At 39.3% G+C, this 27,884-nt stretch overlaps 1 protein-coding gene across 1 annotated transcript; it reads left to right on the forward strand.

Annotated features, from left to right (window-relative positions):
* Positions 1-941: 941 nt before the first annotated feature.
* Positions 942-27,869, forward strand: LOC116704710 (sarcoplasmic/endoplasmic reticulum calcium ATPase 2). The gene is made up of 20 exons (XM_032540326.1): positions 942-1,059; positions 2,678-2,760; positions 3,501-3,605; positions 6,868-7,006; positions 17,166-17,251; positions 18,203-18,358; positions 18,505-18,646; positions 18,857-19,023; positions 23,030-23,118; positions 23,351-23,453; positions 23,585-23,716; positions 24,223-24,441; positions 24,788-24,911; positions 25,119-25,330; positions 25,562-25,782; positions 25,926-26,128; positions 26,840-26,925; positions 27,053-27,186; positions 27,294-27,411; positions 27,597-27,869. Exons 1-20 carry the CDS (start codon positions 942-944, stop codon positions 27,867-27,869), a joined length of 2,910 nt encoding a protein of 969 aa, XP_032396217.1.
* The last annotated feature ends 15 nt before the right edge of the window (positions 27,870-27,884 follow it).

A 27,884-nucleotide genomic window follows, 5' to 3' on the forward strand; every position in this document is an offset into this window, starting at 1 on the left:
CATCATCATCATTTCTTAATCTCAATCACTTTCAGTGACAGCATCGAACAAAATAGTATATGGCTTGGCTGGTATTTGCAAATTGTGTCGAAAATATAAAAATACAAATGTAACGTGGACTGTCTTGTTCAGTGTGGCACCCATAGACTGTATAGTATTATTATTATTATTATTATTATTATTGATAACAGTCTATGGTGGCACCACACACAACAGAGCAACCGTCGTCTGAAGAGCGGTGGAGAGCAGAGCCATAGAGAGAGATTGTCTTTCTGGAAAGCATAGACAGTAAAAGGTGGAGAGAGAGGAGAGAAAGAGAGAGAGTAGGATTTCCGGTATCTCCAACCAATGAGCTGATTCCACATGCGGACTGAGCACCGCATTCGACGTACGCGAGAGCTGCAGCTGACAAACGCGATTGGTGCTCGGACTTGTGAATCCGCAAGACAGGCAGAAGGGTGAAGGGAGCCAAATTACAACATAGCCACATGTCTGAGCCATCTATTTGGACCGAATTATTCTGGAATTCGTTGCTTTGAAAGAAGAGGACGAATTAAAACATCAAATTAAGACTGCGATAGTGATATGAATTATTGGTTCAAGGTTTCACATGAAACCTAGCCAGCGGAGTACAGCCGGCGAATTCAAACGGAGATCAACGGTTAACGTTAGCTAGCTTTAGCCTGTAGCTATCCGTTAGCTCAGAACCCGATATTTCGTCCACTCTCGCCAGGCACCTGCAAGCCACGCCGTCCCGTGTTATAGCTAATTAACCTGAACGGTAACGGTCACCATCGTAAGGTGCCGCTTTAAAATTTATATAGATATATAAGTATTTTGTTTTAAGTTCCACGGACACACCAAAGCAGGAGAGAACCGTTACAGGTTGAGGCTGGGACCAGCAGGGCGAAACAAGCGGTGTCCTCAAGTGGCCGTTCACCATGGACAACGCACACACCAAGACGGTTGAAGAAGTTTACAGCTTTTTTAACGTGAATGAAAGCACAGGTCTGAGTTTGGAGCAAGTGAAAAAACAACGGGAGCGATATGGACCAAACGGTAAGAAGTCGGTTAACACCAGTTTGTTCAAGTAACAAGTAACTACACCGTGCCGGTGTCATGTAGTTAGCTAACGCTACGGCCCACGGCTCCCGATGATTTGTAACCGGACAAACTATGAAGGTTGTTGACGTCACTATCTGTATGTTGAAATACTGATAATATCAGTTCTGTGACTCACTATGTAAACAACACGCCACCGTCCATTATACTATGTATCTGTGTACTGACATTTAAATAACTGCTTGTTTATCTCTCTTTTGTCTGCGGCCTGAACGGGGTGATCTGCAGAATTGCCAGCTGAGGAGGGTGAGTGGACCAACTTGTATAAATGCAAGAAGTCACCTGTATATATATTGAACATCTCTCATTCGTATTTTTATTTCAGTGAAAGGAAAAAAATGATCTTTTTTTTTTTTTTTACACGTAACTCTTTTCCAGGTAAATCTCTTTATGAACTTGTGATTGAACAGTTTGAAGATTTGCTTGTGAGGATCCTTTTACTTGCTGCCTGCATATCCTTTGTAAGTATAACACACGTTTTGTTAACCATACAGGTGGTTTGTGCAGTGTTAATTCAAAAAAATATTGACCTGGTAAAACTGTCTTTAGTAAAACAAATACAATAGCCCCTATATGTCTTCTCTAATACTTTATCAAGATTAGTTGCGGTAAAAGTTTGAGCAGGTTGTGTCACCTGAGGAAGGGGTGGTGCGTTCAACACTCAACTCAAGATAAAGGTAAAGATTGGGTATTTTGGTGCTGGAGTATTGAGAGGGTAATTCACACTGATATCTTAATACAAGACTTAATTTCCTCAAGACACAATATTCAGTGTTAAAATTAAACTTGTACTACTAAAATTAAATACTAATGCATGGTATTGTGCCAGTTAAATATTGTCTGTGTTCATCTCCGCCACCATCTTTCTCTCCACACTTTTAGTGATGAGTTCAGTGTTTGCCTGTGAGTTTTTTCTCGGCACAGCTCTGTCGTTCTACAAAGTGTTTATAGACCTTTTCACATTGATTCAGTGAAGATCATAGTTTAGTAAGAATGCTGTTCAAAGCAGAGAAGAAAGATGCCCAGAATCTGTCTGGTGACACAACCCAGACAACCTTTTTTCTCCACAATTTTGTCTTACGGTATTATCTCAGCTATGCTTTTGCTCTTGAAGTAAATTAAGTCATTGCAATCTCTTTGAACCTGTTTGAAAGAGATTGCGTTAGCGCATCAAAAGTCAAGTCTGTAGTTAATAAGGAGCGCTGACATGTTGTTAATCTGGGAACAGATAGCTTGTCACTTGATTATGTGGCATGTTGTTGGAATGAGCTGCGTGCTTTGCTTTTAAGTGCGACGGATACATGAGGAGTTCAAATGTCTCTCTGATGATTGAATTTACAGGTGTTAACATGCCACAACACTTTAGCTGTGACTGAAATATGACAAGACTCAACTTTACTTTGATGCTCAGTTTTAATGTCAGTCAATACAACATGACAGTTACGGAAATAAACAGGCATAACTTGGGATATATGTGTTTTTGTCACAAGTGAGTGGCAATGCCCAGTATAGTTTGTCTAACACAGTGTTAACTATCATGTGGTCCTTCTACTAGGATTGGCTCTTGGCCTACTGGCTGAGAATGTCAGTCAGCAAGGCATGGCGATGACAGCCAGCTATGGTTACAAAGCTTATACTGTAAATCACCGGCTGTAGTACGCAGCTCGCTCAGACTTACACAAGCACATGACGACACCTTTTCGTTTATTTCAGCATGAAGATACTGAGACTACAGACTACAAAGTTATATACAAACATTTGTTAAACTTAAGGAAACTTAAACTTTAGGAACTAAGTTGTGCACCATTTTGTTTTATTGACACTTAGAACTGAAGTTGACATTTGATTGGCCATGCTCAATAGGCTGGAGTGTAAAATAGGGGGGGCCCATTGGCATTTCGTTTGACACACTTCACTCATGGCACAGATTCTAAAAGAGGAGAAAGTGGTTACTGCACTCTTTTTTTTTTTTTTTCCCTTGCTGTTTTACCACACTTGGCCCAGTTTCTGTAATACTGGCAGAAGCTGACTTGGTATTTATTATGAATTATTAAATTAATGTTAGATACTTAAAACCATTTTGCCAAATTAAAAGTCAAAGTGAAGTTCTGGTACAACTCCAACTACTTTCAAAGGTGCATGAAAAAGATGTTGTAGCAAGTCCTCATGGCAAACATATATTAGAAAAATACTTGCACCCTGGAATCAAAGACATGCTACTGTTATCCAGCTAGCTGGATTCTGGTTGCTCTATGGGGGTGCAGCTAATTTGATCCCGTCAGGACTTCAGTGGTGTCATTATCTCACACTTTAACATTAATTGTTATTTGTAGTGTATTTAATTAATGTTAATTTATTTTTCTCTGTTTTGTGTGTAGGTGCTGGCCTGGTTTGAAGAGGGAGAAGAAACCATTACAGCCTTTGTGGAGCCTTTTGTTATCCTGCTTATTCTCATAGCAAATGCTATTGTAGGAGTCTGGCAGGTAAACATATTACATTTACAAATCTACTTAAGTATGGGTTTTTAAAAAATTGTCTTCTTGAACCAAAGGGTTAGGGTTGTCCATGTATTGCTATGAACACTCATAAATAATTGCCTTGAAAGTGGTGAAAACAGCCTCTTTTTGGCAGTTTAAAATGGTCACATAAAACGTGCGTTACACTCAGTGAGTGTACCGCCATGAGAGAACTGTTTATACTCTCGCGTAGTGGTCGTGACACTTGCTGACAAGTGAATAGAAGTCTCACAAAAGGAGCAAACTTATATATTATATATGAATGTAATCAAAAAGCTTATAATTACATTTTTTGACATGCAGTGATGTTTCTGTTGCTTCTAACGTCTTTTTCTGAGCATCAGAGAGCATTGCACACATTTAGGTGTGTGTGTGTGTGTGTGTGTGTGTGTGTGTGTGTGTGTGTGTGTGTGTGTGTGTGTGTGTGTGTGTGTGTGTGTGTGTGTGTGTGTGTGTGTGTGTGTGTGTGTGTGTGTGTGTGTGTGTGTGTGTGTGTGTGTGTGTGTGTGTGTGTGTGTGTGTGTGTGTGTGTGTGTGTGTGTGAAGAGAAAAGGTGGTTGCCATTTGACTCAATCTGGTTGCCAAGGGCAACCAGGCAACTGTTACTGTTCAGTCCTATTCAAGAGTGAATCAAGCCAACAAATGCAAATGTTTTGTGCAAAGTGGAATTTTCTTTGCTTCTGTTTATAGATGCCTGCAGAATATTGGCTTTCTCTCAGGATTATGCTATCCGTTCTGCTGAGAAGCAGTATTGATTTGTCAACATACAGCTTAATTATAGGCAGGAAGCAAAGACAGCAACTGTCATAGATGGAGGCCCTCATCTGGACCCACAGAAAAACTAATACTATGTTGTTTTATTTTTTATTGACACCTTTTTGATCAAATTCAGAATTGCCCAGAATACAGCATATTACCCTGGAGTCAGTTATGATAGATATGTACACTGACGCCTTGCACCTGCTTGTGGATAATAGTGTTAAATTAATACACCCCCAAAATGGTTCAGGGCAGATATAATTGACATGATTAACAATAAGGTATTTAGTAACACATCAAGCTAATTAATTAAATTATTGAATGACATCTCTTAAGTAGCCATGTTAACTGACCTTTTATTACCTAGTATTAGGTAGGCTACTTTTAGACATTTTCAGTTGCTTGATGTAATCCTGTTTGTCTCTGTTGTTGGTTATAAAGTTTATGTAAGAATATTTCAACAGACAGTAATTGAAATCTACGTCCCTTAGATTTTTCACTAGATTCTTGCTTTTTCTACACACACATTCGCTAACCTACTTTTAGAAAGTCCTTGCATGTCCCAAACAAATGTATACATATCTGGGGTACAAGTAGGGGAACCCCTGACACATTATCTCTGGATAGAGAAGGGGCAACTACATAATTTGTTTACATTGATTCATTCATTCACAAGCACACATCAACAACAAGCACAAATCAACAGAGAGCCCTGTAATACAACATTATCTATCTTAATAACCACCATGCTAACTAGGCCTGCACAATATTAAGGAATAGGTGCGATAACCTAGATCTATATTGGGATGACAGTATAACTTGCGATAAATAAAGAAGTTTTGAAGTGTGCATATTAGCTATACATTTCCCATGTCAGCCTGGTCGTCTTTAAATTTCTAAACCGGCTTATAATTGATCATTTTAAATATAACTAAGCTAAATGAGGTTTAAAGAGAAGCTACAGTAATGTTTACAACTGCAATACTATGTAAACTAATTAATGTCTCACTGGAAACACTCTAAAATAATATATAAATAAAATAATATCCTACAAAAATACTTGGTAAAGTTTGAAAAATGTTCCAAGAGATCTATTTGTCACAGACATCAGTCAGCATCAGTAATTTATCCGGTCTAATGACGTCATTGACATCATTGGACAGTGACAGTGCATAATAATTAGCCATGGGGATTTACTGCTGAAAGAGAGGAGGATGGGTTGGTCTGTCTCAGCAGTTAAGTTTACAAGAATTAGCTAATTTTAAGATACTTGGCAAACTAAGATAAACAATTAGACTTTATACATACAGCTTTTGTTTTAGAGTGTCACAATTCGCAGTAGCACTAGTTGTTTTCATGATGCTCCCAGCTAAGCTTCCAAATGAAAACTTCTCCCTTGAGGTCGGTGTGGAATATCAGTGGCTGTAGGTCTTGAGTAAGGCTGTTTTTCTTCCTCTTGTCATAGATCAAAAATGTGTTTTTGCTGGTGTAAGTGTCCTTGGATAAATGTCTAATGAACTCAATTGAAGAACAATCTCTGTGATTGTAAATAACACCACAATAGATAAAAGAAGATACCTGGCAGGTTGGGTAGGTCAATGCTGGATTGTTTTGTAAATTAAACGCTCGTTGAAGTTCCTGCTGAGTTCTGTGTACATGAGGAGTTGTTACACTAAGTGCCTGGTTGTTTGACTTTGTTTATGTAAACAAAGTCTCTGTGATTCATGTAGAGCTGGGGGAAGCTCTCTCTGCTGTTTTTGTTATTGGTATACCCGTACCTGTTTAGATCCGAGGGTAGTTATTTTCTGAATTGAAAGCGGTTGAGGTTTTGTATGCTTTTTGGAGCTTCCTTTAACCTTGTAAACCCTCACCTTTACTGGCAGCCATTTTAATGACTGGGTCCCTGTTTCTATTTCTTACGCAATACCTTAATATCCTGGGGTTGTGTGCCCCGTCTTGCCATGTCTCGTTGAGTGCTGCCTGCCTACCAGCCAGGCTGGGAGCTGCGACTAAAACTGTCCAGTCTGACAGCAATCTGTCAGGCACGTTAAAGTCAGCACTAACAGAAAAGTGCAAGGGAAGACTGATCAGGGAGGAACTGAGCAAACCATAAGATAACATTTCGACAAACTGAGTAAGATTGTCATAGTCTTACTGTCACGTTCACATAATTTTGTATAGAACATCCCCATTGTTAGGGTAACTCTACGGTGAACAGTTCCACATCTGAAAACAAATCAATGTGACTGAACAAAAAGCTTTTTCTATGTCTATTCCACTGTCTAGACTAGTCATCATGTGCACCTGGTTTATTTTGTTGTTGTTGCTTTGCTTGTGTAAAGATTAGACACTTATCAGTCCATTTTGAATAATGGGGCTCTCTAGTTCCCAGGGACCACTCTGCGTTTCTGTTTGTGTGAAATTAACTTGTTTTTAACTTCTTCTTTTTTTTTTCTCTCCCACTGTTCAGGAACGAAATGCAGAAAATGCCATTGAAGCACTTAAGGAGTATGAGCCTGAGATAGGGAAGGTGTACCGCCAGGACAGGAAAAGTGTCCAGAGAATCAAGGCCAGGGACATTATCCCTGGGGACATCGTGGAGGTCGCAGGTAAGGGATAATATTATTAAATTTGTTGGCTCTGCACGATCGTGCACCACCAAATTCTTCAGGCTAGGTGCCCACTGCATGTGCAGGCTTTTTATTATTTAAATATGTTCATTAGTTTCATCTGACAAGTCCCTGACGAGCAGATGGTCTGCTTGGCACTGGTGTTTTTTATCTGAAAGATAGAGGTGATGAATTGATGCCTATAATTTAACACAGATGTTTTTGGTGACAGTAAGCAGGGAACAGAAAAGGTCCTCACTTCTCTTAACATCAACAGTGTTAGTACGTACACTTTACACAGTTTTACACACACAGCTGATCCCTCATCCTGTTTATCCCCCTTGACTATTTCAGAATAATGGTATTACAAGTAAGTAAAGCAGTTATGTAATACAAGAGCAGAGGCCCAATCTGTTCCCAACATGTTATTATATTGACCTTAACTTGAATAAGGCCACATTTGTTGACGGCTTTTGCGTCACTGCTCCTCATTTCTCTTATTTTCTGTGTTTTCTTACTGAGCAGTCATTCCCAGTGGGCCTCTTTCTGTCTTTCATCTTTGGTTGTCTTTTCTTTTAATCTGTCTCTGTTTTTGTTAATTATGTACGTAGCTTCCCATAAACTCTTTTTTTTTTTGTCCTAAAGAAAAGGTTAGCAAAGTAGAGTTACAACAAAGATTTCTTTACTGTCTGTTTTATAATCTTGTCAGAAGCTAAAAGAGTTGGGGTAAGGTTTGTGGATTCACTCATTTTTATTCCAACGTCTTTCGGAGTCAACACTGTTACATTCTGTGGCACAAATGTACTTAAATAATAAACTATTTCAGTTGTTAAATGAGCTAAAATTAATGTTAATTCTTATACTGACTCTGCTTTAAAAAAGTGCAGGACTGATTTGTGAATCTTGGATAAAGTTATCTTGTATCTTCTACAGATTTTTTAGTTTTTTTTTAGGAAGACTTGAAGCATCAGTTGGGTCAAAACTAGGCTCGCTGCGCTAGTTGGTAGCGGTGTTACACAGTGGCCGGGCATATATTGATTACATTTCTTGCCCACTGCCCCAACTGTTGTTTTGCTACTTTTTATAGATAGAAATCCCATTTTGTTAATTTTTTTATATCAGTAGCACGGTGAAACTGTCTGCAGCATGAGCAGTACAGCAAAAGCTTGACCTGAGTATCGGAGAGGCCTGACACAATCTTGTTGCATTTGAAGTGTAATCGGTAACACAGGTGTTTATTAACCGGTGGGAAAATTTTCTCAGAGTGTGTCCTAGTCAAAACCATAATCTGTGTTTTATATACTGTAAGTGCCTGGCATGGTGTCATGGCTTATAGTGGCTGTAGCGTTTTACTGCAGCACAACATTGTTTTGCCTGCCTACAACAAATGACACTGAATGACTGAACAAAGCCACTCTAAATGGCCACTGTACAATAATGGTATAGCAAAATGTATTGACTATAGAATAGTCTTATTCAGGAATAATTTTATGCAAGAAAGAGGCCTGCCTACCATGCCAAAGTGTTTATTGCAAAATGGTATAACATTGCAGCATTTTTGACGAGTCAAATGCCTTAGAATCAACTAATGTAAGCGCACTCATCTTAAGTGAAAACAACTTATGCATGGGGAAAATAAGGAGTCTTTAAAAATGTTATTTAAAGAGACTCACAAAGTACACCATGCTATTTAACAGTACATTTTTGCCAGCCTTAATCTGCTCAAAAAAGTGTTGTTTCAACTTAATTTGGTTTCTTTCCTTCCCACAATTATAAAACCAGAGTAAGACTAATTGGAATCAGAATCGAGTAACTCTACTGTCATGTACTGACACCAGCTTTAGATGATTCTCAGATTTTAAGGATGCAGCTTCACAGTCTTGGTGATGATGTGGCCACTATGGCCTCCTCGTCTTGTTCCTATCTGAATGGAGAACATCTCAGCATGGACTGCTGTACTTGACGTCGTCTTGTCATAATCTTAGAACCGCTGTTTGTGTTGCGGCCCCATATTCAGAGTCTTATAGATCATTCAGCCTGCCAACTTTAATGTTTCTGTGAGACAGTAGCTGAATCAAACAAGCTGATCTGTATGCTGTATTTACGGCCATATGATTTACTGTCTGTGGCAGCAAGCTGTTCACATAAATATGGTCCTAAATCCAATACATGGGCTACTGACTTCACATAAGTAATGAGGGTTGAGTTGGTTAATGTGTTTGACTTGCACACTATCTGCAGAAACTACCATAGTTTACTTAGCCAAAGAGCTCTTTTTGTATGTATTTATTGTTAGCTGCAGGGAAACCACCTAGTCGACCCGCGAGTTGCAGTGTGATGGTTGGTGATGCCAGGGGTTAATGGAACTTTGTGTGCTGATTGTCTGAATTACTTAAGTTATCTGTCTTGTTCTTTATTGATAATGTGCTTATTCTTTTTTTATTTTATATTTTTTTAGTAACCCAGCAAAATGAATCAGGTATCACTGACCACAATCTTTCTTGTCTTTTTGGGCACAGCATCACATTAATCAGTTGTCCATTTATGCAACAGTGTCATAGTTCTGAGCTGCCAGCTTAATGGGAAAGGATCTAGCTAGCTGTCACCCAGCGCAGTCACGTCTCAGAGAAAATGTTTTAGATGAGAATTGTTTGATAGTTCAGCTATTTCTAACCAAATTGACATATTAGTTGTGTATTACAGCAAGCTAAGATTGCTTCTGATTAATATTGTGTGGTAAGTGAGCACAGAAGGGCTTTCTTATTGTAAGGCACTATTAGTCAAAAATGCCTGTCAAAGCAGGGTTTCCTGTGGCTTCTTATAGTTGAAGTAGGGCTACCTCTCCTGAATTAAGGGTTGTTAAAAAATGAAATAATTCAGCAAACTAATTTGCTATCATATTGGATCTTTAGGCCGTGGTTTAAACACAGACAAGAATGGGCCAAAGGAATCTTTAGTTCCTTTTTTAAAATGGTTTTGTGGACTTTATAGACTCCAGAACCTTGGGTTTAAAAGCAGATTGAAAAATAAATGGGCCTTTGGAATTCCCACATGCTCCATCAGTGTAGGTTGTTTTGTTTTTTAATGTGCGATTAACATGAAGTGGCGTTGATAAGTCAACCTTTCCTCTGCCTGTTAAGAACGGGTCGACTTCTTTACCTCCTGTATGGCTGCTTGCTTTCCTTAGTACATTGTACCCCCAAATAACTTACAGAAGGCCCTCAAAGCACTTAATATGCAACTTAACTGGTACGACTCTGGTAGCTAGAACTGTTTAGTGCTGGGCGGCATACCGGTGCATTGCCGCAGAGAGCGCTAGGCCGAGGTAAACTGTAAGTGAATTGAGAACAGAACCCCTGTTAACTGCCTACTCTTCTCACCCACGGTTTTAACTTTATAACACAACCATTAATAACCCACAACTAACTCCTTAACAGGGCAAAACACCATGGCACACATCAATTTGTTACATACCTGTAAACAACTTGTAAGTTTAATAATTGTATATTTACACCAACAACAACGTGCGGTTGCTACTGCACATTCGAGAACAGAGAAGGGATGATGAAGAGAGACCAGAGAAACAGCAGGAAAATATGTGCTTAAGAAGGAGCCGTCAAGTTTTTTTAAATTTTTTAATTTATTTTAAATCCGACATAATTTAGCCACTGTTGTTGTCAGTCCTGCTAACGTTACTCGGTCGTACTAAAGTTAAGAATAGTAAAGTTGTTGGTATGTGTATTTATTTAATGTAAATGGGGGGAATTGAAAATTTTTTTTTCTTACTGTTTTTTAAGTTTGTTACCGCTGACAGTGACTACATTATATCTGTTTACAGCAAAACAGACTGAAAGCAGACAATGCAGAAAATCCATGTTATGGAAATGTCAGACTGACTGACTGACATGTGATATGCATTCTTCTTAGAAAACACATTTTTTCAAGTGTAGACATGTCTCTTCATATATAGTCTTTAGAAGTGTATTATTCAACTTTTGTTTTTGTTAAAAAGGAAAAGAAAATTGCAATACTATTGAATCACAATAAATGAAAATCAAAATGCAAATCGAACCGGCACCAGTGTATCGTGAAAGAAACGAATCGGGACAAAAAAACGTATCCTCCTAGCCCTAATACACACATACAGAGATTCCTCGATTTATAGTTGGATACAAACATTTTTCAGGATTGCTTTATGGAACTGGTCGTGCTGGACCATAAGTATTATGACAGTAAGGTTTCAACCTCTGAGGGCTCTGAAGTCTCTTGCAAAAGCCGAAGAAATGTTTAGTTTCAGATCACCTCATTTTACAGGGAGGGCTTTAAGTTTTCCTAGCTATCTTCAGTTATGCCTGCAGTTTCTAGCTTGGGTTTCCCATATCATAATGACTTGCTGTCCCTCAGTTGAGCCATTTGTATATTGTTTGGTCTCTGGAGTATGGCAATGTTTCATTAAAAACCCCAAGTGCGTCTACTTGATTTTATTACTGCCAGCACTGCTGAGGAAACGGCACCAATTCTGCTTCATTGCTCTCTTTTGAGTTGCTTTTGTTTTACTTTGCAATTCCTTAAAGGAAAAGGGGTTCTGAGTCTGTTGCCAAAGTGATTGCCATGACCCTTGTAGCAAAAGCCTCCTGTGCATATGTAATAAACGAGTGCCCTTTTCTTCCAATTTCCTTCTCTTCCCTGATTAATTCAGGTTCTGGTTGTATGTAACTCGGATGTGGATTGTGTGCGAAACTGATCACGTTTGTTGTCCTGGCTTGTGGTTTTATCTTAACCACAGTCAGTCATAAATGTTATTATTGGCACACACAGACATTATATGGAATGCACAGTGTCATGTGTGTTTGTGTGTTAGGGTTTGATCAAATTTTTTTCCATTCATAAGAGGAGTGGAGGAGTCCCTTGAAGATGGAGGACCTTATGAGCAGTCCCAGAAGGCTGCAGACTACGTGCTAGCACATCAGGGGGCCCCAGTCACTGAGAGAAAATATACAACTCCCTTAAGGTCTTAAAAGTTGTCTCTCCCCTTCCGATGGACCCCATGGGATGTTATTTCTTAAAAAAAAAAAAAATACATGTATTAAATTGAGCCATGAAAAAATAATTTTGCAGGTCAATTTTTTTTTTCTTGGTTTGGCGTGGTACCACCACAGTTTGGTGTAAAACTGCACAGTGAACTACGTATGTCGTCTTGCACAATATATGCCACCTTGCTTGCTCACTAGCTAGCTAGCTTGGTTATGTTCCACAACACATGTAATGTTATCTTACCTGATGTGTTTTATCCAGCATCTTTTCATCAGCCAGGAACTGAAAGAATGAGCCGGTTGTTTGTGTGTGTAACGTTCTATCCTGGTTCTACACACAGGCATTGTAGCTTCAGCGAGACGTCATTTATGAGCCTTTGTGGCGAGTAGTCTTTCTAATTATGTTTTTTAATTTTTTTTTTAACAGTCCTATATTTCAACAGTATTATGACAAACTGAGACTTCTTGACTTGCAAAATTATCTTTCAAATTGGCAAACGTGAAATACATGGCTTGATTTAAACGGGACTCAAATAATTATTTTCTCTCACCATTCTCTACCATAGAATTCTTTTCCTAAATAAGGTCCCATGGCGCTCCACCGGAAGGGGAGCGACTTTGCCTCTCTATCATTCCAATCCAAAAGGCTTGGTTATATTGGTATTCTTGTCTTCCGCAACACTTTTAGATTTATCGCAAGGCTCATCTATCAGTCACATAGAGTAGGGGTTTTGACCATAGTAAGCTAATGTAAGGGAAGAATGGGGAGGATACACACCCTGGATAATGGATGCAAATTATTCTACAAGCTCATGGGGTGTTATCACTTTAAGTGTATGCAGAATGACATTTGTCCCTCACTCCAGGGAACAGATAAAATACTTTGTGCACATGGGAGAAAGAAAGATCCCTATCCCTGAGGCTGTCCCCTCTTTCCCAGGAAAATGAGAACAAAACGGAGCATGTGATGTAGGATTAAATGGAAGATAATGTCTTTTAAGTTGAGACAGCTGCAAGTTTTGGAACGATGCAGCAAATTTCTGTAGACACTTGAAAAATAGCTGTTTTTATTGTGTGTAAAATGACATGTAGCTTGTAACAGCTACAGTAATTGAAAAAGGAAGGCATTGAGTTTATGCTATTCATCTGTTGACCTGGGCATGATTTGCTCATTGAAATTTAATAGGTTCATTATTTTCAGGAGAAATTTGTTTGTCATGAAGACAATATATTTGTGGATTTAAGAATACCAACAAAACCTGTTTATTGAGAAGTATTTAATTTATAGGGCTAAATTATCACGTTAACGTGGATGTCCAATCAGTGATGATGGTGAATGTAGTCAATTGAAGCAATTCATTCCTCAGTGCGGGCTACATTGATCAAGACAGCGAAGTTATCTTGCTTGCAGAGCAGAGATGGGTCAGACTCGACTCACGCTTACGTCGCACACACAGTGACTTCAGACTTGACTTGAGACTCGTCCTCAAAAGACTTAAGACTCTACGCGGACTCGAGGTGCGGGACTTTTGAACAATCTTTATTTTTAGGAAATGTCTGTTGAGCTGAATGTTATTCCCCTACCTACGTAACATGTAATAGGTAACGTATCTGCTGCGTGCGGTCACACGTGAGAGGACAAAAAAACATGTTGACCAAACCAGCAGCTGCTGTGCCATTCATCATAAGCTTTGGCTTTAAAAACGTCATACAACAAAAAAATAAAAAAATAGGTTAGTTTTTAATTTTAGAAATATTTTCCTGATAACCTGAGTACCTCACTATTTGGTATATACTCTGTCCATTTTACAAGGCAAAGTACAGTTATTAACTTGAAAGTAAAGCGTTACTGGTGTTTTTCTTACATTGCAATAGCCTGTTTACACTGATTTATATACCAAACAACTAAGGCTGGATTTTAATATTTGTTCGATGGGCAGGTTTTTGATTTTCAATTTTCGGATTGTGAAAGAAATGCAGGTCTTTCCGTTAATTTTGAATGCCTGTGGCAAAAAGTTAAGTCCTGATCTACGATTGGAGAAAATCAACCCGATGTCAACAACAGATTTTGCAGCTGCAACTTGTAGATTTCTCTGTCAATGTACGCAATGAGGAATTTATTGCTTTAATCGACTGCATTTACCATCGACACTGATTGGACATCCCCATAAAAGGTGACACAATTCTCTTTTAATAATTTCCTAGCGCTTATAATTTGTTATTGCTGCCAAACTATTCTCATTACCTGTACAATTGGGTTATTCTACTTGCTGTGAACTTATTCCCAGTGTACACCAATGACTAGGGGGGAGTTTCACTGTTAATTTGATGTAGGATGTTATCTAATTAGTGACTTTCTGTTGGAACATTCCCACGGGACTTTGTTTCCTTTATTTTCAGTAAGTCTAGTTCCTCATCTCTTTTATGTCCTCTCTCATTCTCTGCTTGTTAATCTCCTACACTATCTGTACTGTCGGTTACAGGGGATCTAGTTTGAAGGCAAGCAGGTTATGATGAAGTGGCTTTGACAGCCTCTAGTCAAGTGGAGGACCAAATTTAGTAGGGCAGCCGGTACAATCTAGAAGCATTATCAATTACAATTAACCTTGTTCTGGAAATATCTGAATAGTGTAAACAAGATGTGAAACCATGTGGTGATGCGTTTGTTTCATTGGTTACTTAGTTATTGAGTAAACTTTCCTTACTTCAGTCTCTATGAGTTGCTTAAATCTGCCCTATACTCATGAGAGTAGTGGGAATGAATGAACAGTTTATACCAAAGACCTCACACACTAATTCAACTTGTATGACGTGGAGAGGGTTCTCCTTGCTTAAAACAGAAGAATTCATCCCCCTCCCCCAAACCCAGCAGCACATGTTTTCAACTGATCAAAATAGTTTTCCCATTTTTGGACGTGATTTTTGCAGGACTCATCTAATCCCCCTTCCCATTCTCTCCGCTCCTCCTTGCCCCCTTTTTTCTTCTCTACTCAGAAGTGCACTGCAGAGGCCCAAGGGCCAGTTTACATGTCTTTCACCACTGTCCACAGAGGGATCTCTTAAGAGCCTCTGGGCCATTGCTTTTATATTGCTTTTACCTTTTAAGCTGTATGATGTCTTACTGTAAGCTGAAAGTCCTATTTCATTTTGGTGACAGTGACATTTTCCTTTGTGCTTTGGAATTTCATTAAAATGTCAGCCATTCATTTTTGGTGCTATGGGGAACCTTCGTTGTCTCATACTCTTACTGTAATACAGTATTTTACAGAAACCTGATAGCTCCAAGAATTTACTTTACTTTACAGACTCTTTTAAAAACATAAAAACCTATTTGCCATTTGTCATTTTTTTCTTTTCTTACTAGTTTTTCCCGTCAAGAGATAGGTTTGCTTTTTTTGTTGTTCCAGTCCCATTCCGTTTAGGTTTTGAAAGGGGAAAACCCAGAAAAATACCCTTAAAAGGGGATTTCCACTGAATTAAATCCCCACGGGTCTAATTTTTAATACTCTTTTTTATTATTCACAAAGTGCAGTTTATTTTAAAAACGTATCTGCCAGACCAACCCCAAAAGCCTGGGAATTTACAGAGGAGGGACACTTTGATATCCTTTTTAAACAAAACTAAAATCACTGGCTTTTTGGTAGATAATTTTTCCCGCAGAGGAAAACCCGTTGGAATTTGGTTTTTTTTTACTTTTACATTTGTTTTTGGGGTTGCTAAAAACCAGTGTTGTGGAAGAAAAAGGAGGGAAACTATTTTGGGCCAGTGCAGGGGAGGGGAAGACCTTTTTAATACGTTTTAAAGCGTACGTTCCCTTCCTCCTACCAAAAAACGGGTTTATTATTTTATCGTCACAAGGAGCATGATTTGGGGGAAAATTTTAAATTATTTTTCTTTCCCAAAACTTATGTCTGTGTGCGGGATTTTTTGATTGTTTGTTTGTTATGCATCTTTAAATTTTTTCTTCATAAAAATGCTCTAACAGTCTTTTTACGTGTGGACATTTTACATGGTTGGTACGTATTTTATCAATCCAACACCCCAAAAGATCTGTTTATTGCTTTTATTTTACAAAAGGACCCATCCCCCAGTAGTCATCCATTTACAGTGTTTTTATATTGTAAAGAGGGATTTTTAATATTTAAAGTCCTGTGTTTTCGTTTTTTTTCCCAGGGGGATAAAGTGCCAGCAAAATTTGGGGTCGTCTTCTTTTCAACACATGAGGGGGACCAATCAATCTTTAAAGGGAAAACCTTTTTTTGTTTTTTATCCCCTTTTTTTTTTTAGTTCTATCGTCATGTTTTTGTCTCTGTGGCCGACCCCTTAATATTATTATTAATTTTTTTATTTTTATCCATTTTTATGCTTTTGTTTGAAAGGGGTGCCCCGCAAAACCAAAAAAAAGTGTTGTGACGTGGATGAGAGGGGAAAAAAAGATGATAATTGGGGCAGCGGTGGATTGGAAAAGATTAAAATGGAAGGAAAGAAGGGGGATGAGCAGTTTATTTGAATCAAGTTCTTAAGTTGCTGTCTTCCTCTGCTGCCTTAATTGGAAGCAAATTCCATGGGATATTTTAGTGTTTCAGCTATTTTTCCTCTCTCTTCCCCTCCCCATTCATGGCTATACTGCTTTTCAAATGCTCCCTGTCTAACTCAGAACAGCGCAGACCTTGCATGGTTGATTACATGCACAGGCATACACAGTGCATGCACACATCAAATATGGGTTTTGAAAGAAAGTACAGGATAATTGTCAGGCTTGCCCAGTAGGGGTGTGCAAAAAAAAATCCATTCATAGAATTCCAAGAATCAATTCATATTTTCTTTCCTTTTGTAATGGCCTGTATACTATCACATGGGAAAGTAACTACATTTATATACTGTGAATCTTTTTTTAAATTGAGAATCGTTTTTGAATCAAATCGATTTTGAATTAGATCTTGAGCCTAAAAATCGATATTTAATCGTGATGTTTTCTGAATCGTGCACCCCCACTGCCCAGTCAGCAGCAAAGCCTTTTCCACACATTTTCCCAAATGGTCAACCATGCATCAAAACATTTCTCTCCTGTGTTGAAACTTTCTCACTGCTTCCCTCTTCCATATCCTTTTTTCCTCTTCCTGCAGGAGAGTCTGTGTCTGTGATCAAACACACTGACCCTGTACCAGACCCGCGTGCTGTCAACCAGGACAAGAAGAACATGCTCTTTTCTGTGAGTGGCTCACAAGACCATTTTAGTCTGATGAGTAATATTTTACACTTTGTTAGTGTTTGACTACACCTATTAAGGCAACAGTATTCTGCTGGCATCCTACTACTTATCCCACTGGTTTTTAATGCTACCATTCCTCTTCACATCCAGTTCTTTGAGCGTGATGGCACTTTTGGAAATTCCATTTATATTTTTACTTTGCCCATCTTATACATGCAAGAGAACTTACAATAACAGTGCATGACTAAACATCTGAAGTGCCCATTCATCTACAATTACATTCCATTTATTTACAAAAGAAATAGTCACATTTGCTTCCATGGCAGCTACCTCTGTTTAGGAGCCCAATGTATTGACTCGCTGCAAGTTTACACATGCTGCTTGTTGAACCTCCTCTCTGTGACACTTATCTCAGAATAGTTGTTCAACTAGTTTTACCTCTATGCCCAGAAGCAGAATTAAAGGGTGAATCCATTATTTTTAATTTCTTTTTTTATAGTTTAGATTTTTGTGTGAATACAATGTTGGGGACGCCATATTCATTTGGATCTGAAAGACACAGACGAACCAATCGAAGCAGTAGTAGACCAGTAACTCCTGTTTTCTATGAGGAAAAATTACTATTTTTGTCAAAGGAGTCAGGTGATTTTAAAGTGGGTGATAAGTACTGTTGTGGACAGGGATAGGTTAGCAGAATTGAGTATTTCCACCGACTATGGATAAGTACCTCATACAAACCCACTTCAAAAACATAATACTCAGTTATTCCCAAATTTAGCACACTAATGTTGACTCAGCTAGTGCTAACATTCACATTATTCATAACTTCATTGATTAGGCTACTGGGGTAACCTACGTCACTGCGTTTTGCTAACTGCTGAAGTTGGAGTCAACCTTTAATTTGTAATATGTTTTGCTTTCTACTCTTTGCTTTTCACTTCTCCTCCATAGGGAACCAACATTGCAGCTGGCAAGGCTATTGGTGTGGTGGTGGCCACCGGCGGCGCCACAGAAATTGGCAAAATCCGAGATGAGATGGCAGCAACGGAGCAGGAGCGCACACCACTGCAGCAGAAGCTGGATGAGTTTGGACAGCAACTATCCAAAGTAATTTGTGAAGTTACATTATTCTCTCTGTAAAATAAAGCAAACCTCAGCTGTTTGATCAAAATGTGTAATGTTGATTTCAGTTAATTGCTGATCTTTGTTCATTGTATTATCTTTAAATGTAAACTAATGTTGTATGATTCAAGGTTATTACACTGATCTGCATTGCTGTGTGGATCATCAATATTGGACATTTCAATGATCCTGTTCACGGAGGCTCCTGGATCCGAGGTGCCGTCTACTACTTCAAGATTGCTGTGGCTCTGGCAGTTGCTGCTATCCCTGAGGGTAAGCTGGGGAGCCACACATGCAGCTTTGGTCTTGACATGATTGTTTGCTCTGAGAGGTTCCAATGCTGTGCCATTACTCAGACTGCAGGAATAATTTTTTGTTCAAGTTGATACTTGAGTAAATAAATTGTGTAACTGCTTATCCTCTCTACCATACTAGGTCCTAATTGTCTTTTCCTGTGTGGTTCTGTTGCTAATTTTCCTCCAGGTCTGCCTGCTGTCATCACTACTTGCCTGGCTTTAGGAACACGGCGCATGGCCAAGAAGAATGCCATTGTCCGCAGTTTGCCGTCTGTGGAGACCCTTGGCTGTACATCTGTCATCTGCTCTGACAAGACCGGCACGCTGACCACCAATCAGATGTCTGTGTGCAGGGTAAGAGAAGAGTTAACCGTTGCAAGGACAGAGAAAAGAAGCCTAACACATATTAGCAAAAGCTAACTTTGTGTTGGGAATTTCTTGGAGTTATTCATAAATCTGCTATTAATACACAGCATGTTTTAGATGCCGAATAGAATTGCATTTTGATTAAAATGGATTTTGAAGGGGTCAACCGAGCCAGCTAGCTTTGGCAATCATAGTCTGTAATGTTAAACAAGAATTCACAGCTTCAACAAATTAAGTTCAATTAAAAAAGGGGACATAAAATTATGATATATAATATTAAAGAAAATGTGTCATTCATTACCTCTTGACTTAATTAATATTCTTACAACAAAAATGTTGTCAGCCAAGTCTGTTTCAGCCTTCTCACAGACAAGTTAATTGTACCTGGCTGTTGGATGTTTCAAAGTTGTTGTTTGTGGATCCTGGGCTGTCTGCAGAGCCCGTGTTTTTTACTGTGTGTTCTGGGGACAGGCAGATAGTGAGGAGAGTTTTAATGTATGTTACAAAACATGTTGTAGCCTAAAAAACGTGTGACATTGCTAAGAGCACCTTTCAAGCAGAAGACGCAGTGGACCCTTTGGAGTTGAAGCTGCCAGTGATTTAAATTGAGTTATCTGTCTCTTAAAAACTTGCCTCCTAACATTTTCTGGACTCTGACCTAATATTTAGGTACCAAACTAAAAGATTGTATTCAAGTTGTTCAGTGAATCTGAGGATGGCATACACATTGTGTCAAAGTAGAGTTTTAACAGAACAGTTGCCATACATGGAAAGAGTATGGTCTGGCTACTTTCCTGACATCTAAGAGCTTTTTAAAGTATGAACTTCTAACTGAGACGTAAATAAACCGTTTGGGATTTTACTTTGATAGTAGGGATTTATTGAGTACTAATATGGCAAGCCATTTTAACATTTAAAAGCTAGACTGGATATGTGTTGCAGATATCTTTAATTCAGTTTTGCCTAGTCAAAAAGAACATTTCGGGTATCCGCAAATACATTCTTCCTATCCACAATTGTAATTTCAGATATCCACAAAGACATTCTTCCTAGGACAAATTACATCACGTTTGCCATTCATTTGTATGTGGTTTATCATTCCAGATATCTACAATTCAGTTGCAGATATCCACTATGTGAATTACGGATATTCACAACTGAGTTGTAGATATCTGTAATTCCAGTTTGAGATATCCACAATGTGATACTGACTAGTCATAACTCCAGTTCAAGATATCTTTAATTCAACTCAATTCAAGATATATATATGGTCCTTTTCAGATATCTTAAATTAGGTTTTGACTAGGCGAAATGACGTTGTAGATATCTGTAACTGGAATTATGACTAGTCAAAATGACGTTGTAGATATCTGTAACTGGAGTTAGGGATATTCGTAATTTAATAGTAGATATCTATTTTCAAGATATAGATATCTTGAAATAAATTTTAATTAGAGATATCTGAAATTTGAGATATCTTTAACTTTCATTCTGCCTAGTCAAAATGTAATTACAGATATCTTGAATTAGAGTTTTGACTAGGCAAAATGACGTTGCAGATATCTTTATGCAAATTGGGCCCGCATCCCACAGGCGGGAGCAGAGCGCATTGTTCAAATCATCAAATCACATAGCTAGCACCTGTTAGTTGTGTAATTAGCACATTAGCACATTAGCACATTAACATGTCGGAGCAGCCAGAGGGCGAAGGCGTTTTTAATCGTCTTTTTAATGCTGCAGCCCGTGCAAGACAGGAGCTGGCACCAAGAAATTAGGATTCAGCGTTACTTTCCGCATATGTTCAATTCTTCCGAGATTTGTTTCACAGTTTTCAATAGAACGACGTTCTCTCTCTCCACAAATCCCCTCTGTGAGGGCTCGTTCAATTGCATGCCATTTTCTGTTTTTTTTTTTTATTATTAAAGCCAACGCCATGACTCTTTCTTCTTCCGTTCTCTGAAATAAGGAAATTAACTTCTACTTAATCTACCACTTCTTTTATTATGGCGGGGAGGGGAAATCACGTATCTAAAATAGAGCAACGTCATGCCCAGTAATTTGCACTAGTCATAATGACGTTTGAGATATCTTTAACTTTCATTTTGCCTAGTCAAAACTGAATTACAGATATCTGCAATTGTCATTTAAGATGTGTGACGCGTTGATTAACGTTTTCAATGACGTAATTGTAGATATCTGTAATTCAGTTTTGCCTAGTCAAAACTGAATTACAGATATCTCTATCTGTCGTTTTGACTAGTCACAATCACGATACAGATATCTTGAATGACAATTGCAACTATCCGAAATGTAATTACGACTAGTCATAAAGACGTTATTGCTATCTACAATGTTAATTCCGGATAGTCGAACTTAGCTTTTAAATGTTAAAAGGGCTTGCCATAGTACTAAGCACTACTGAGGTTGAATGGCTAATATGGGATAATGATGAATTTAATTTTACACAGGTAGAGATGAATGATGATAGAGTTGATTTATTTTTCCATCCCTTATGAGCATGAATAACTTATGGGTATATGAACTATTATCTATTTACTGTGTATTTTAGTCTTAAAAAGTATGTATGAATTCCCATTTAGTGTTGCTTTCTAGCTCATTTGTTGACATTGTATTTCTACTTCCTACTACGTCCCTCCATTTTTCTCAGTGCTATTCCTCAGCCCTTTATCTTGTTAGTCTTCTGTTTCCCTTCTCCTTCTTCCCCTTCTCATTTGACTCTCCTCCCCCTTCTTATTCAGGCAGCATGCTGATCAGTATGCAGTAGTTAGTCACTTGCAGAACCAGCAGTAGAGTTGCATAACTGACCTTGTGTTGAAATATTTTTTCTCTCCCCTGTCAGTTTCCTCTTCTCTTGAGCATCATTTTCTTTGTCAATATTGTGTTTTGAAAGGCCTCATTTTGGAAACTGTAAGATGCTATTCCTAGCTGTTTGATAATCGCTGACAGAGAAGCTTGTGCTTGACGCATGCAAATCAATCCTGTCCGAATAGGACAGTACTAAAGTTTAGTGACCTGAGTGAATTCAATTCCATATTTGTTATTATGTTTTGAATAGGACTGCCACTGACATCACTACTTTTGTAGTCTTGCTGGTGCCTGAGGGGAGTGCAGCCATAATGCCAGCTCATCATTTTTTTCAGATATTTCTGTTTCATCCCTCATGTATCTTTGTCCTGCCCCTCTCAATGTTGGGCAAATGTGGTGCTTTTATGTAAGAATGTGTAATGAGTGAATTGCATACCCTTGACGTCTATGGTAACAGCTTGAGTGCTGTCTGCCTCAAAACCTCTATTGTGTTTATCTCTTTTCTTTTTTTCTCTAATTTGGCCTTGGTTGCTGATTTCAAAATGTCCCTTTTTTTATACAAAAGTTGACTGCCTTCGGATGGGGAACCAAATATAATAATATAATATGGCTTTTTTTGTGGGCAAAAGAAATGGGTCCCTTGAACTTGGAATCTCATTGATGAAGATCCTTAGTAAACCAGACACTGTAACCAGCCTCCTTACCCAAAGCTTTGGATACTCAAGGTCAAACTATTTCCGCCTTAAATTGATTCCCTTTTATACATTGTATTCATGTAGTGTGACTGCACATGGGGATTCTGTGTCTGCCTTGCTGTAAGATGACATTTATGGACCCGTTCCCACCAGAGTGCTTAGCGTCTGCTTTGGCTCATCATTTCATTATTATACTCTGCTTAATGTTCAAGCGGACTCACGATATGAATGTTCCTTTCCTGTGGATGGTAGTCTGCTGCCACCTGCTGGATGCAGTGTCCAAGCTCACAAGCTCAGCTTTTTTTTTTTTGGCCTATCTTTTCTCTTGGCTTTAAGACCTGAATGGATACAGCACTTAAAATGTGGCACAAAAATATTGTTGCAACTTTAAATTGGGCGTTTACCCACAGATTCAACAAATAGTGTGACTATCAATTTCTAATAGTTTGTCTTTGCAATTTTTGTGTTTCTAGATGTTTATCATTGATCAGGCAGAGGGTGATCGCTGCTCATTAAAGGAATTCACTATTACTGGCTCCACATATGCCCCAGATGGAGAAGTGTGAGTATTCATTCTCATATGCATGTGTGCTATAAGATGAAAATAATATATCTATAATAAAAGAAGTCCCATAACTCATAAGCTAAGGTGAACATTTTTTTGGAATGCTTTGATTTCTATCATGTGGGTCTCAACATGTTACAAAACAAACCCCTTCTCCACCTTGGTTTTTCATGGAAATCTGCACAATTGACTAACTTCTTGCTTCCTGTCTACTCTGTGTTTTGTTTAGGTTCCATGATGGCAAAACAGTCAAATGTTCCCAGTATGATGCCTTAGTGGAGCTGGCCTCTATCTGTGCTCTCTGTAATGATTCCTCATTGGACTTTAATGAGGTTGGTATTGAATCTTTTTGGAAGATAACTGGCCCATAACCCTTAAGTGCTAATGTGGCTCTGTTGACAATGCCTTACATGTTTTGTGTGATATCGTCTTTATGGTTTTTAATTTTTCTGCATGTCCCCAGACCAAAGGTGTGTATGAAAAGGTGGGTGAGTCCACAGAGACGGCTCTCACGTGCTTGGTGGAGAAGATGAACGTGTTTGATACAGATGTCAAAGGCCTGTCCAAGATTGAGAGAGCCAACGCCTGTAATTCTGTATGTAACCTTCTGTTATTCAAAGTCATTTCCTTGCAATAGAAACCAATGTTTTGCCCTTTATTCAAATAAGAGGAACCAAACCAAATGCAGAAAGACTAAAAGACTGTTAACATACAATTTCCTTTTGTGTTCCACAAATCTTTAGGTAATCAAGCAGCTGATGAAGAAAGAGTTTACACTGGAATTTTCCAGAGACAGGAAGTCCTTCTTTGTGTCCAATCTTTGGTATAAGCGCTGATGAAGAGTTTACACTGGAATTTCCAGACGGTCTGCTCTGTGTCTGCTGCAAATGTTCTGTGAAAGTGAAGGTAAGAAACAGACAAATCGACAACTATTGTAGGATATAAATTGTCCAAGGCTGTGACATAAAAAAACATGACATTACTGGTGTTGACCATCTTTTTTTAGAAAATAAAATGTTTTGCTTGATGAAAATGTTTGTCTTGGATAGTGTCTAGCCCACCTTTTTGTGTCCTCATTCTCCTGTTCATGCTTGCTCACAGGGTGCCCCGGAGGGAGTGATTGACAGGTGCACACACATCCGTGTAGGCAGTAACAAGGTGCCCATGACCCCTGGCATCAAGGAAAAAATACTGTCTGTGATCAGGGAATATGGCAGTGGCAGGGACACTCTGCGCTGTCTGGCTCTCGCCACCCGAGACCAGCGCATGAGCAAAGACGAGCTGGTGCTGGAGGACTCCACCCGCTTCATAGAGTATGAGGTGAGAGCCGAGCAGATTGACATGGTCGATGTTTTCACCTAAAGCTTCTTTCTCACTTTTGGTAGCCAGGTTTCTTTTAGGTGTAACATTGTTGGCTCTAAGTTTCTGATGTAAATTTATTTGCTTTGATTAGGACTATGCACATTAATCAACATTTCTGTAAATGAGCCAGTGTTAGCCAGTTGGCTAATTTTTAACTGTAGTCCTGCCTAGCATGCATGTCTTTATGGTGGGAAGAAACCAGAGCACCCGGAAGAAACCCACGCAAACACGGGGAGAACTAGTTATAAGTGCTGATAAGCAAAACTAATTAGTATGTTGCATCTATTTTTCTTTTATCATCCAGACTGATCTGACATTTGTTGGCTGTGTGGGCATGCTGGATCCTCCCAGGGCAGAGGTGGCAGCCTCTATTAGACTCTGCCGCCTTGCAGGCATCCGAGTAATTATGATCACTGGAGACAACAAGGGTATGTAGAGAACGTCACATATGCTTTTATTTTATTTATTTTTTTAACGATTTTTTTAATGGTTCATTCGGATGTGCAAGAGGACATTTAATCACTACACACACACACACACACACACACTAAAAGGGAAATGGCCACATACGTCTGCATACTAACTTGCATTCCAGGATGCCCCGTGAAGTAAATGCTCTCTCATTTGTATCTTAGGGACGGCAGTGGCTATCTGCAGACGTATTGGTATTTTTGGAGAGGACGATGATGTTTCCAGCATGGCATTTACTGGCCGAGAGTTTGATGATCTCTCTCCTGCTGCTCAAAGAGATGCTGTGGTCAAGGCCCGCTGCTTTGCCCGTGTTGAGCCTTCACATAAATCTAAGATTGTTGAGTATTTGCAGTCCTATGATGAGATTACAGCTATGGTAAGAAAACTGGCCCTGTGTCTATTTACCTATTTAAAGTGTGTTTGGGACCTCTGGGATGCTGATAAAACATTACTATCATTTGGTTTATTCTTTTTTAAACATGTACAGTTTCCTCCAAAACAAAATGTTCTTGAATATAATATGAGATCAATGATCTCAATTGGATCTCATTTATAATGCACTGTAAAATAGTTATTCATAAGTTCCTTGTTTTCACTCTTCCTTCAGACTGGTGATGGTGTCAATGATGCACCTGCTCTAAAGAAGGCTGAAATTGGTATTGCCATGGGCTCAGGCACAGCTGTGGCCAAGACCGCCTCTGAGATGGTGCTGGCTGATGACAACTTTTCCACCATTGTAGCTGCAGTTGAGGAAGGCAGAGCAATTTATAACAACATGAAACAGTTCATCAGATACCTCATCTCTTCAAATGTGGGCGAGGTTGTCTGGTAAGGATGACTGGTTAATACACAAAGATACACTCCATTCCCCCTACAAGTCAATCCCTCTGAAATACACACACCCATTGATCCTACCTTAACCTCACACGGTTTCTTTTACTCTTTCATAATCATGATACTTTTGTGTCTAGCATTTTCCTGACTGCAGCTCTGGGGTTCCCTGAAGCCCTTATCCCGGTTCAGCTGCTCTGGGTCAACCTGGTGACTGATGGTTTGCCTGCCACTGCTTTAGGCTTCAACCCACCAGACTTGGACATCATGAGTAAACCCCCACGCAACGCCCGTGAGCCCCTCATCTCTGGATGGCTCTTCTTCAGATACCTAGCCATTGGATGTAAGTGGTTTCTGTATGGGTAGTGTTTTAGTTTTCCACCGTATCGACAGCAAAGATGATCTGACATTTAATGAACACAGTGCTGGTAGAAAACTTTGGGAAGCATCAACCATAAGCAGGCAGTCATACATTGGGATAGCTGGTTGTATGTCCACCTAGTCTGTATCCACGACGTTCCACTTCTGGGATTGCTCCGGTGCCGCAGGAATTTCCGCCGGATGCAAGTCTTTTCACCAACATCAGTTTCCTTTCACTTTCTTTGTGTTGGAATTCTAAACTCCGGTGGATTTATGAGGACTATGGTTAACTGCTTCTCAGATCTCTGCAGGGTAAATTGAGACAGCTAGACAATATATCTATCCTGAGTTTTTTCTCGCACGACTAAAACAACTTTTGAACGTACGTACACGTTCCACCAAAACAAGTTCCTTCCCGAGGCGATTGGGCAGGGGCACTGTGCTGAGCTTAGCGCTGCCCATGACGATTGTGATTGGTTTAAAGAATGCCAATAAACCAGACTATCCCATCCAGGAATAGGACTAGCCAAACCCTCCTCTTTAGTGCCTTGGAGGATTGTCTGGCAAAGTGAGACTAATGTCCACCTAAAAATGCAAAATCTTGCAATTAGCTTGCTCAAATCTGCCACATTAGCCTGATGTGAAAGTAGAAAGTCACTTGAAAACGCGTCATATTTTTGGTTTGTGTCACCAGGTTATGTTGGGGCGGCCACTGTTGGTGCTGCTGCCTGGTGGTTTGTTGCTGCTGAGGATGGTCCAAGGATCACCTTTTACCAGCTGGTATGAATTACAGACAAACAACTACAATCATGCTTATGCACACTTCAACTCACTAATTTAATTGTATCTGCTGTTAATCCAAGTCTGGTGTGTTTTTGTTGTTAATCTGCATTTTTTCTTTTTATAGAGTCACTTTCTGCAGTGCAGTCCAGACAGTCCAGACTTTGCAAATCTAGACTGTAAGGTGTTTGAGTCCCCTTACCCTATGACCATGGCCCTGTCTGTGCTGGTTACCATTGAGATGTGCAATGCTCTAAACAGGTTAGTTTGAGCAAGGCATTTAGCAGCAAGTCCAGCAAGTAATTTTTTTAATTTTTTTTTTTTTTTTTTTTTAACAAACCTGTCCATTTGTCTTTGTCGTTGCTTAGTGTGTCAGAGAACCAATCCCTGGTGAGGATGCCTCCCTGGGACAACGTGTGGCTGCTGGGAGCCATCTGCCTCTCTATGTCCCTTCACTTCCTCATCCTCTATGTGGAGCCTCTCCCAGTGAGAAATTTTTCTTTTACTTTGACACAGAACAGGATACTGTGAAATGAAGAATGGAAGTAGAGTTGCCATGATACAACAGTTATTTCTTCTGCTGTCGAATATGAAGCTAAAATGGGACAGTGGAAAGTGTACCATGCAGATTGAACCACAGTTTGACTTTGGTCTTGTGTGCTTCTTTTCAGATCATCTTCCAGATCACCCCTCTGAATATGACACAATGGCTGATGGTGCTCAAGATCTCACTTCCTGTTATTCTACTGGACGAGATTCTCAAGTTTGCCGCCAGAAACTACCTGGAGCCCGGTAAACAACTGGAGAAGCCTGCCAGCTGCAAAGGCTGCTGCTTGTCTGCATGTATGGAGGGCATCTCCTGGCCCTTCGTGGCCATTTGCCTCCCTTTGGTCCTCTGGATCTACAGCACCGACACTAACATGGCCGACATGTTCTGGTCCTGACTGACTTGAGCACAA

This window comes from Etheostoma spectabile, chromosome 16 (genome assembly GCF_008692095.1).
Source record: "Etheostoma spectabile isolate EspeVRDwgs_2016 chromosome 16, UIUC_Espe_1.0, whole genome shotgun sequence".
Lineage (NCBI taxonomy): Eukaryota > Metazoa > Chordata > Actinopteri > Perciformes > Percidae > Etheostoma > Etheostoma spectabile.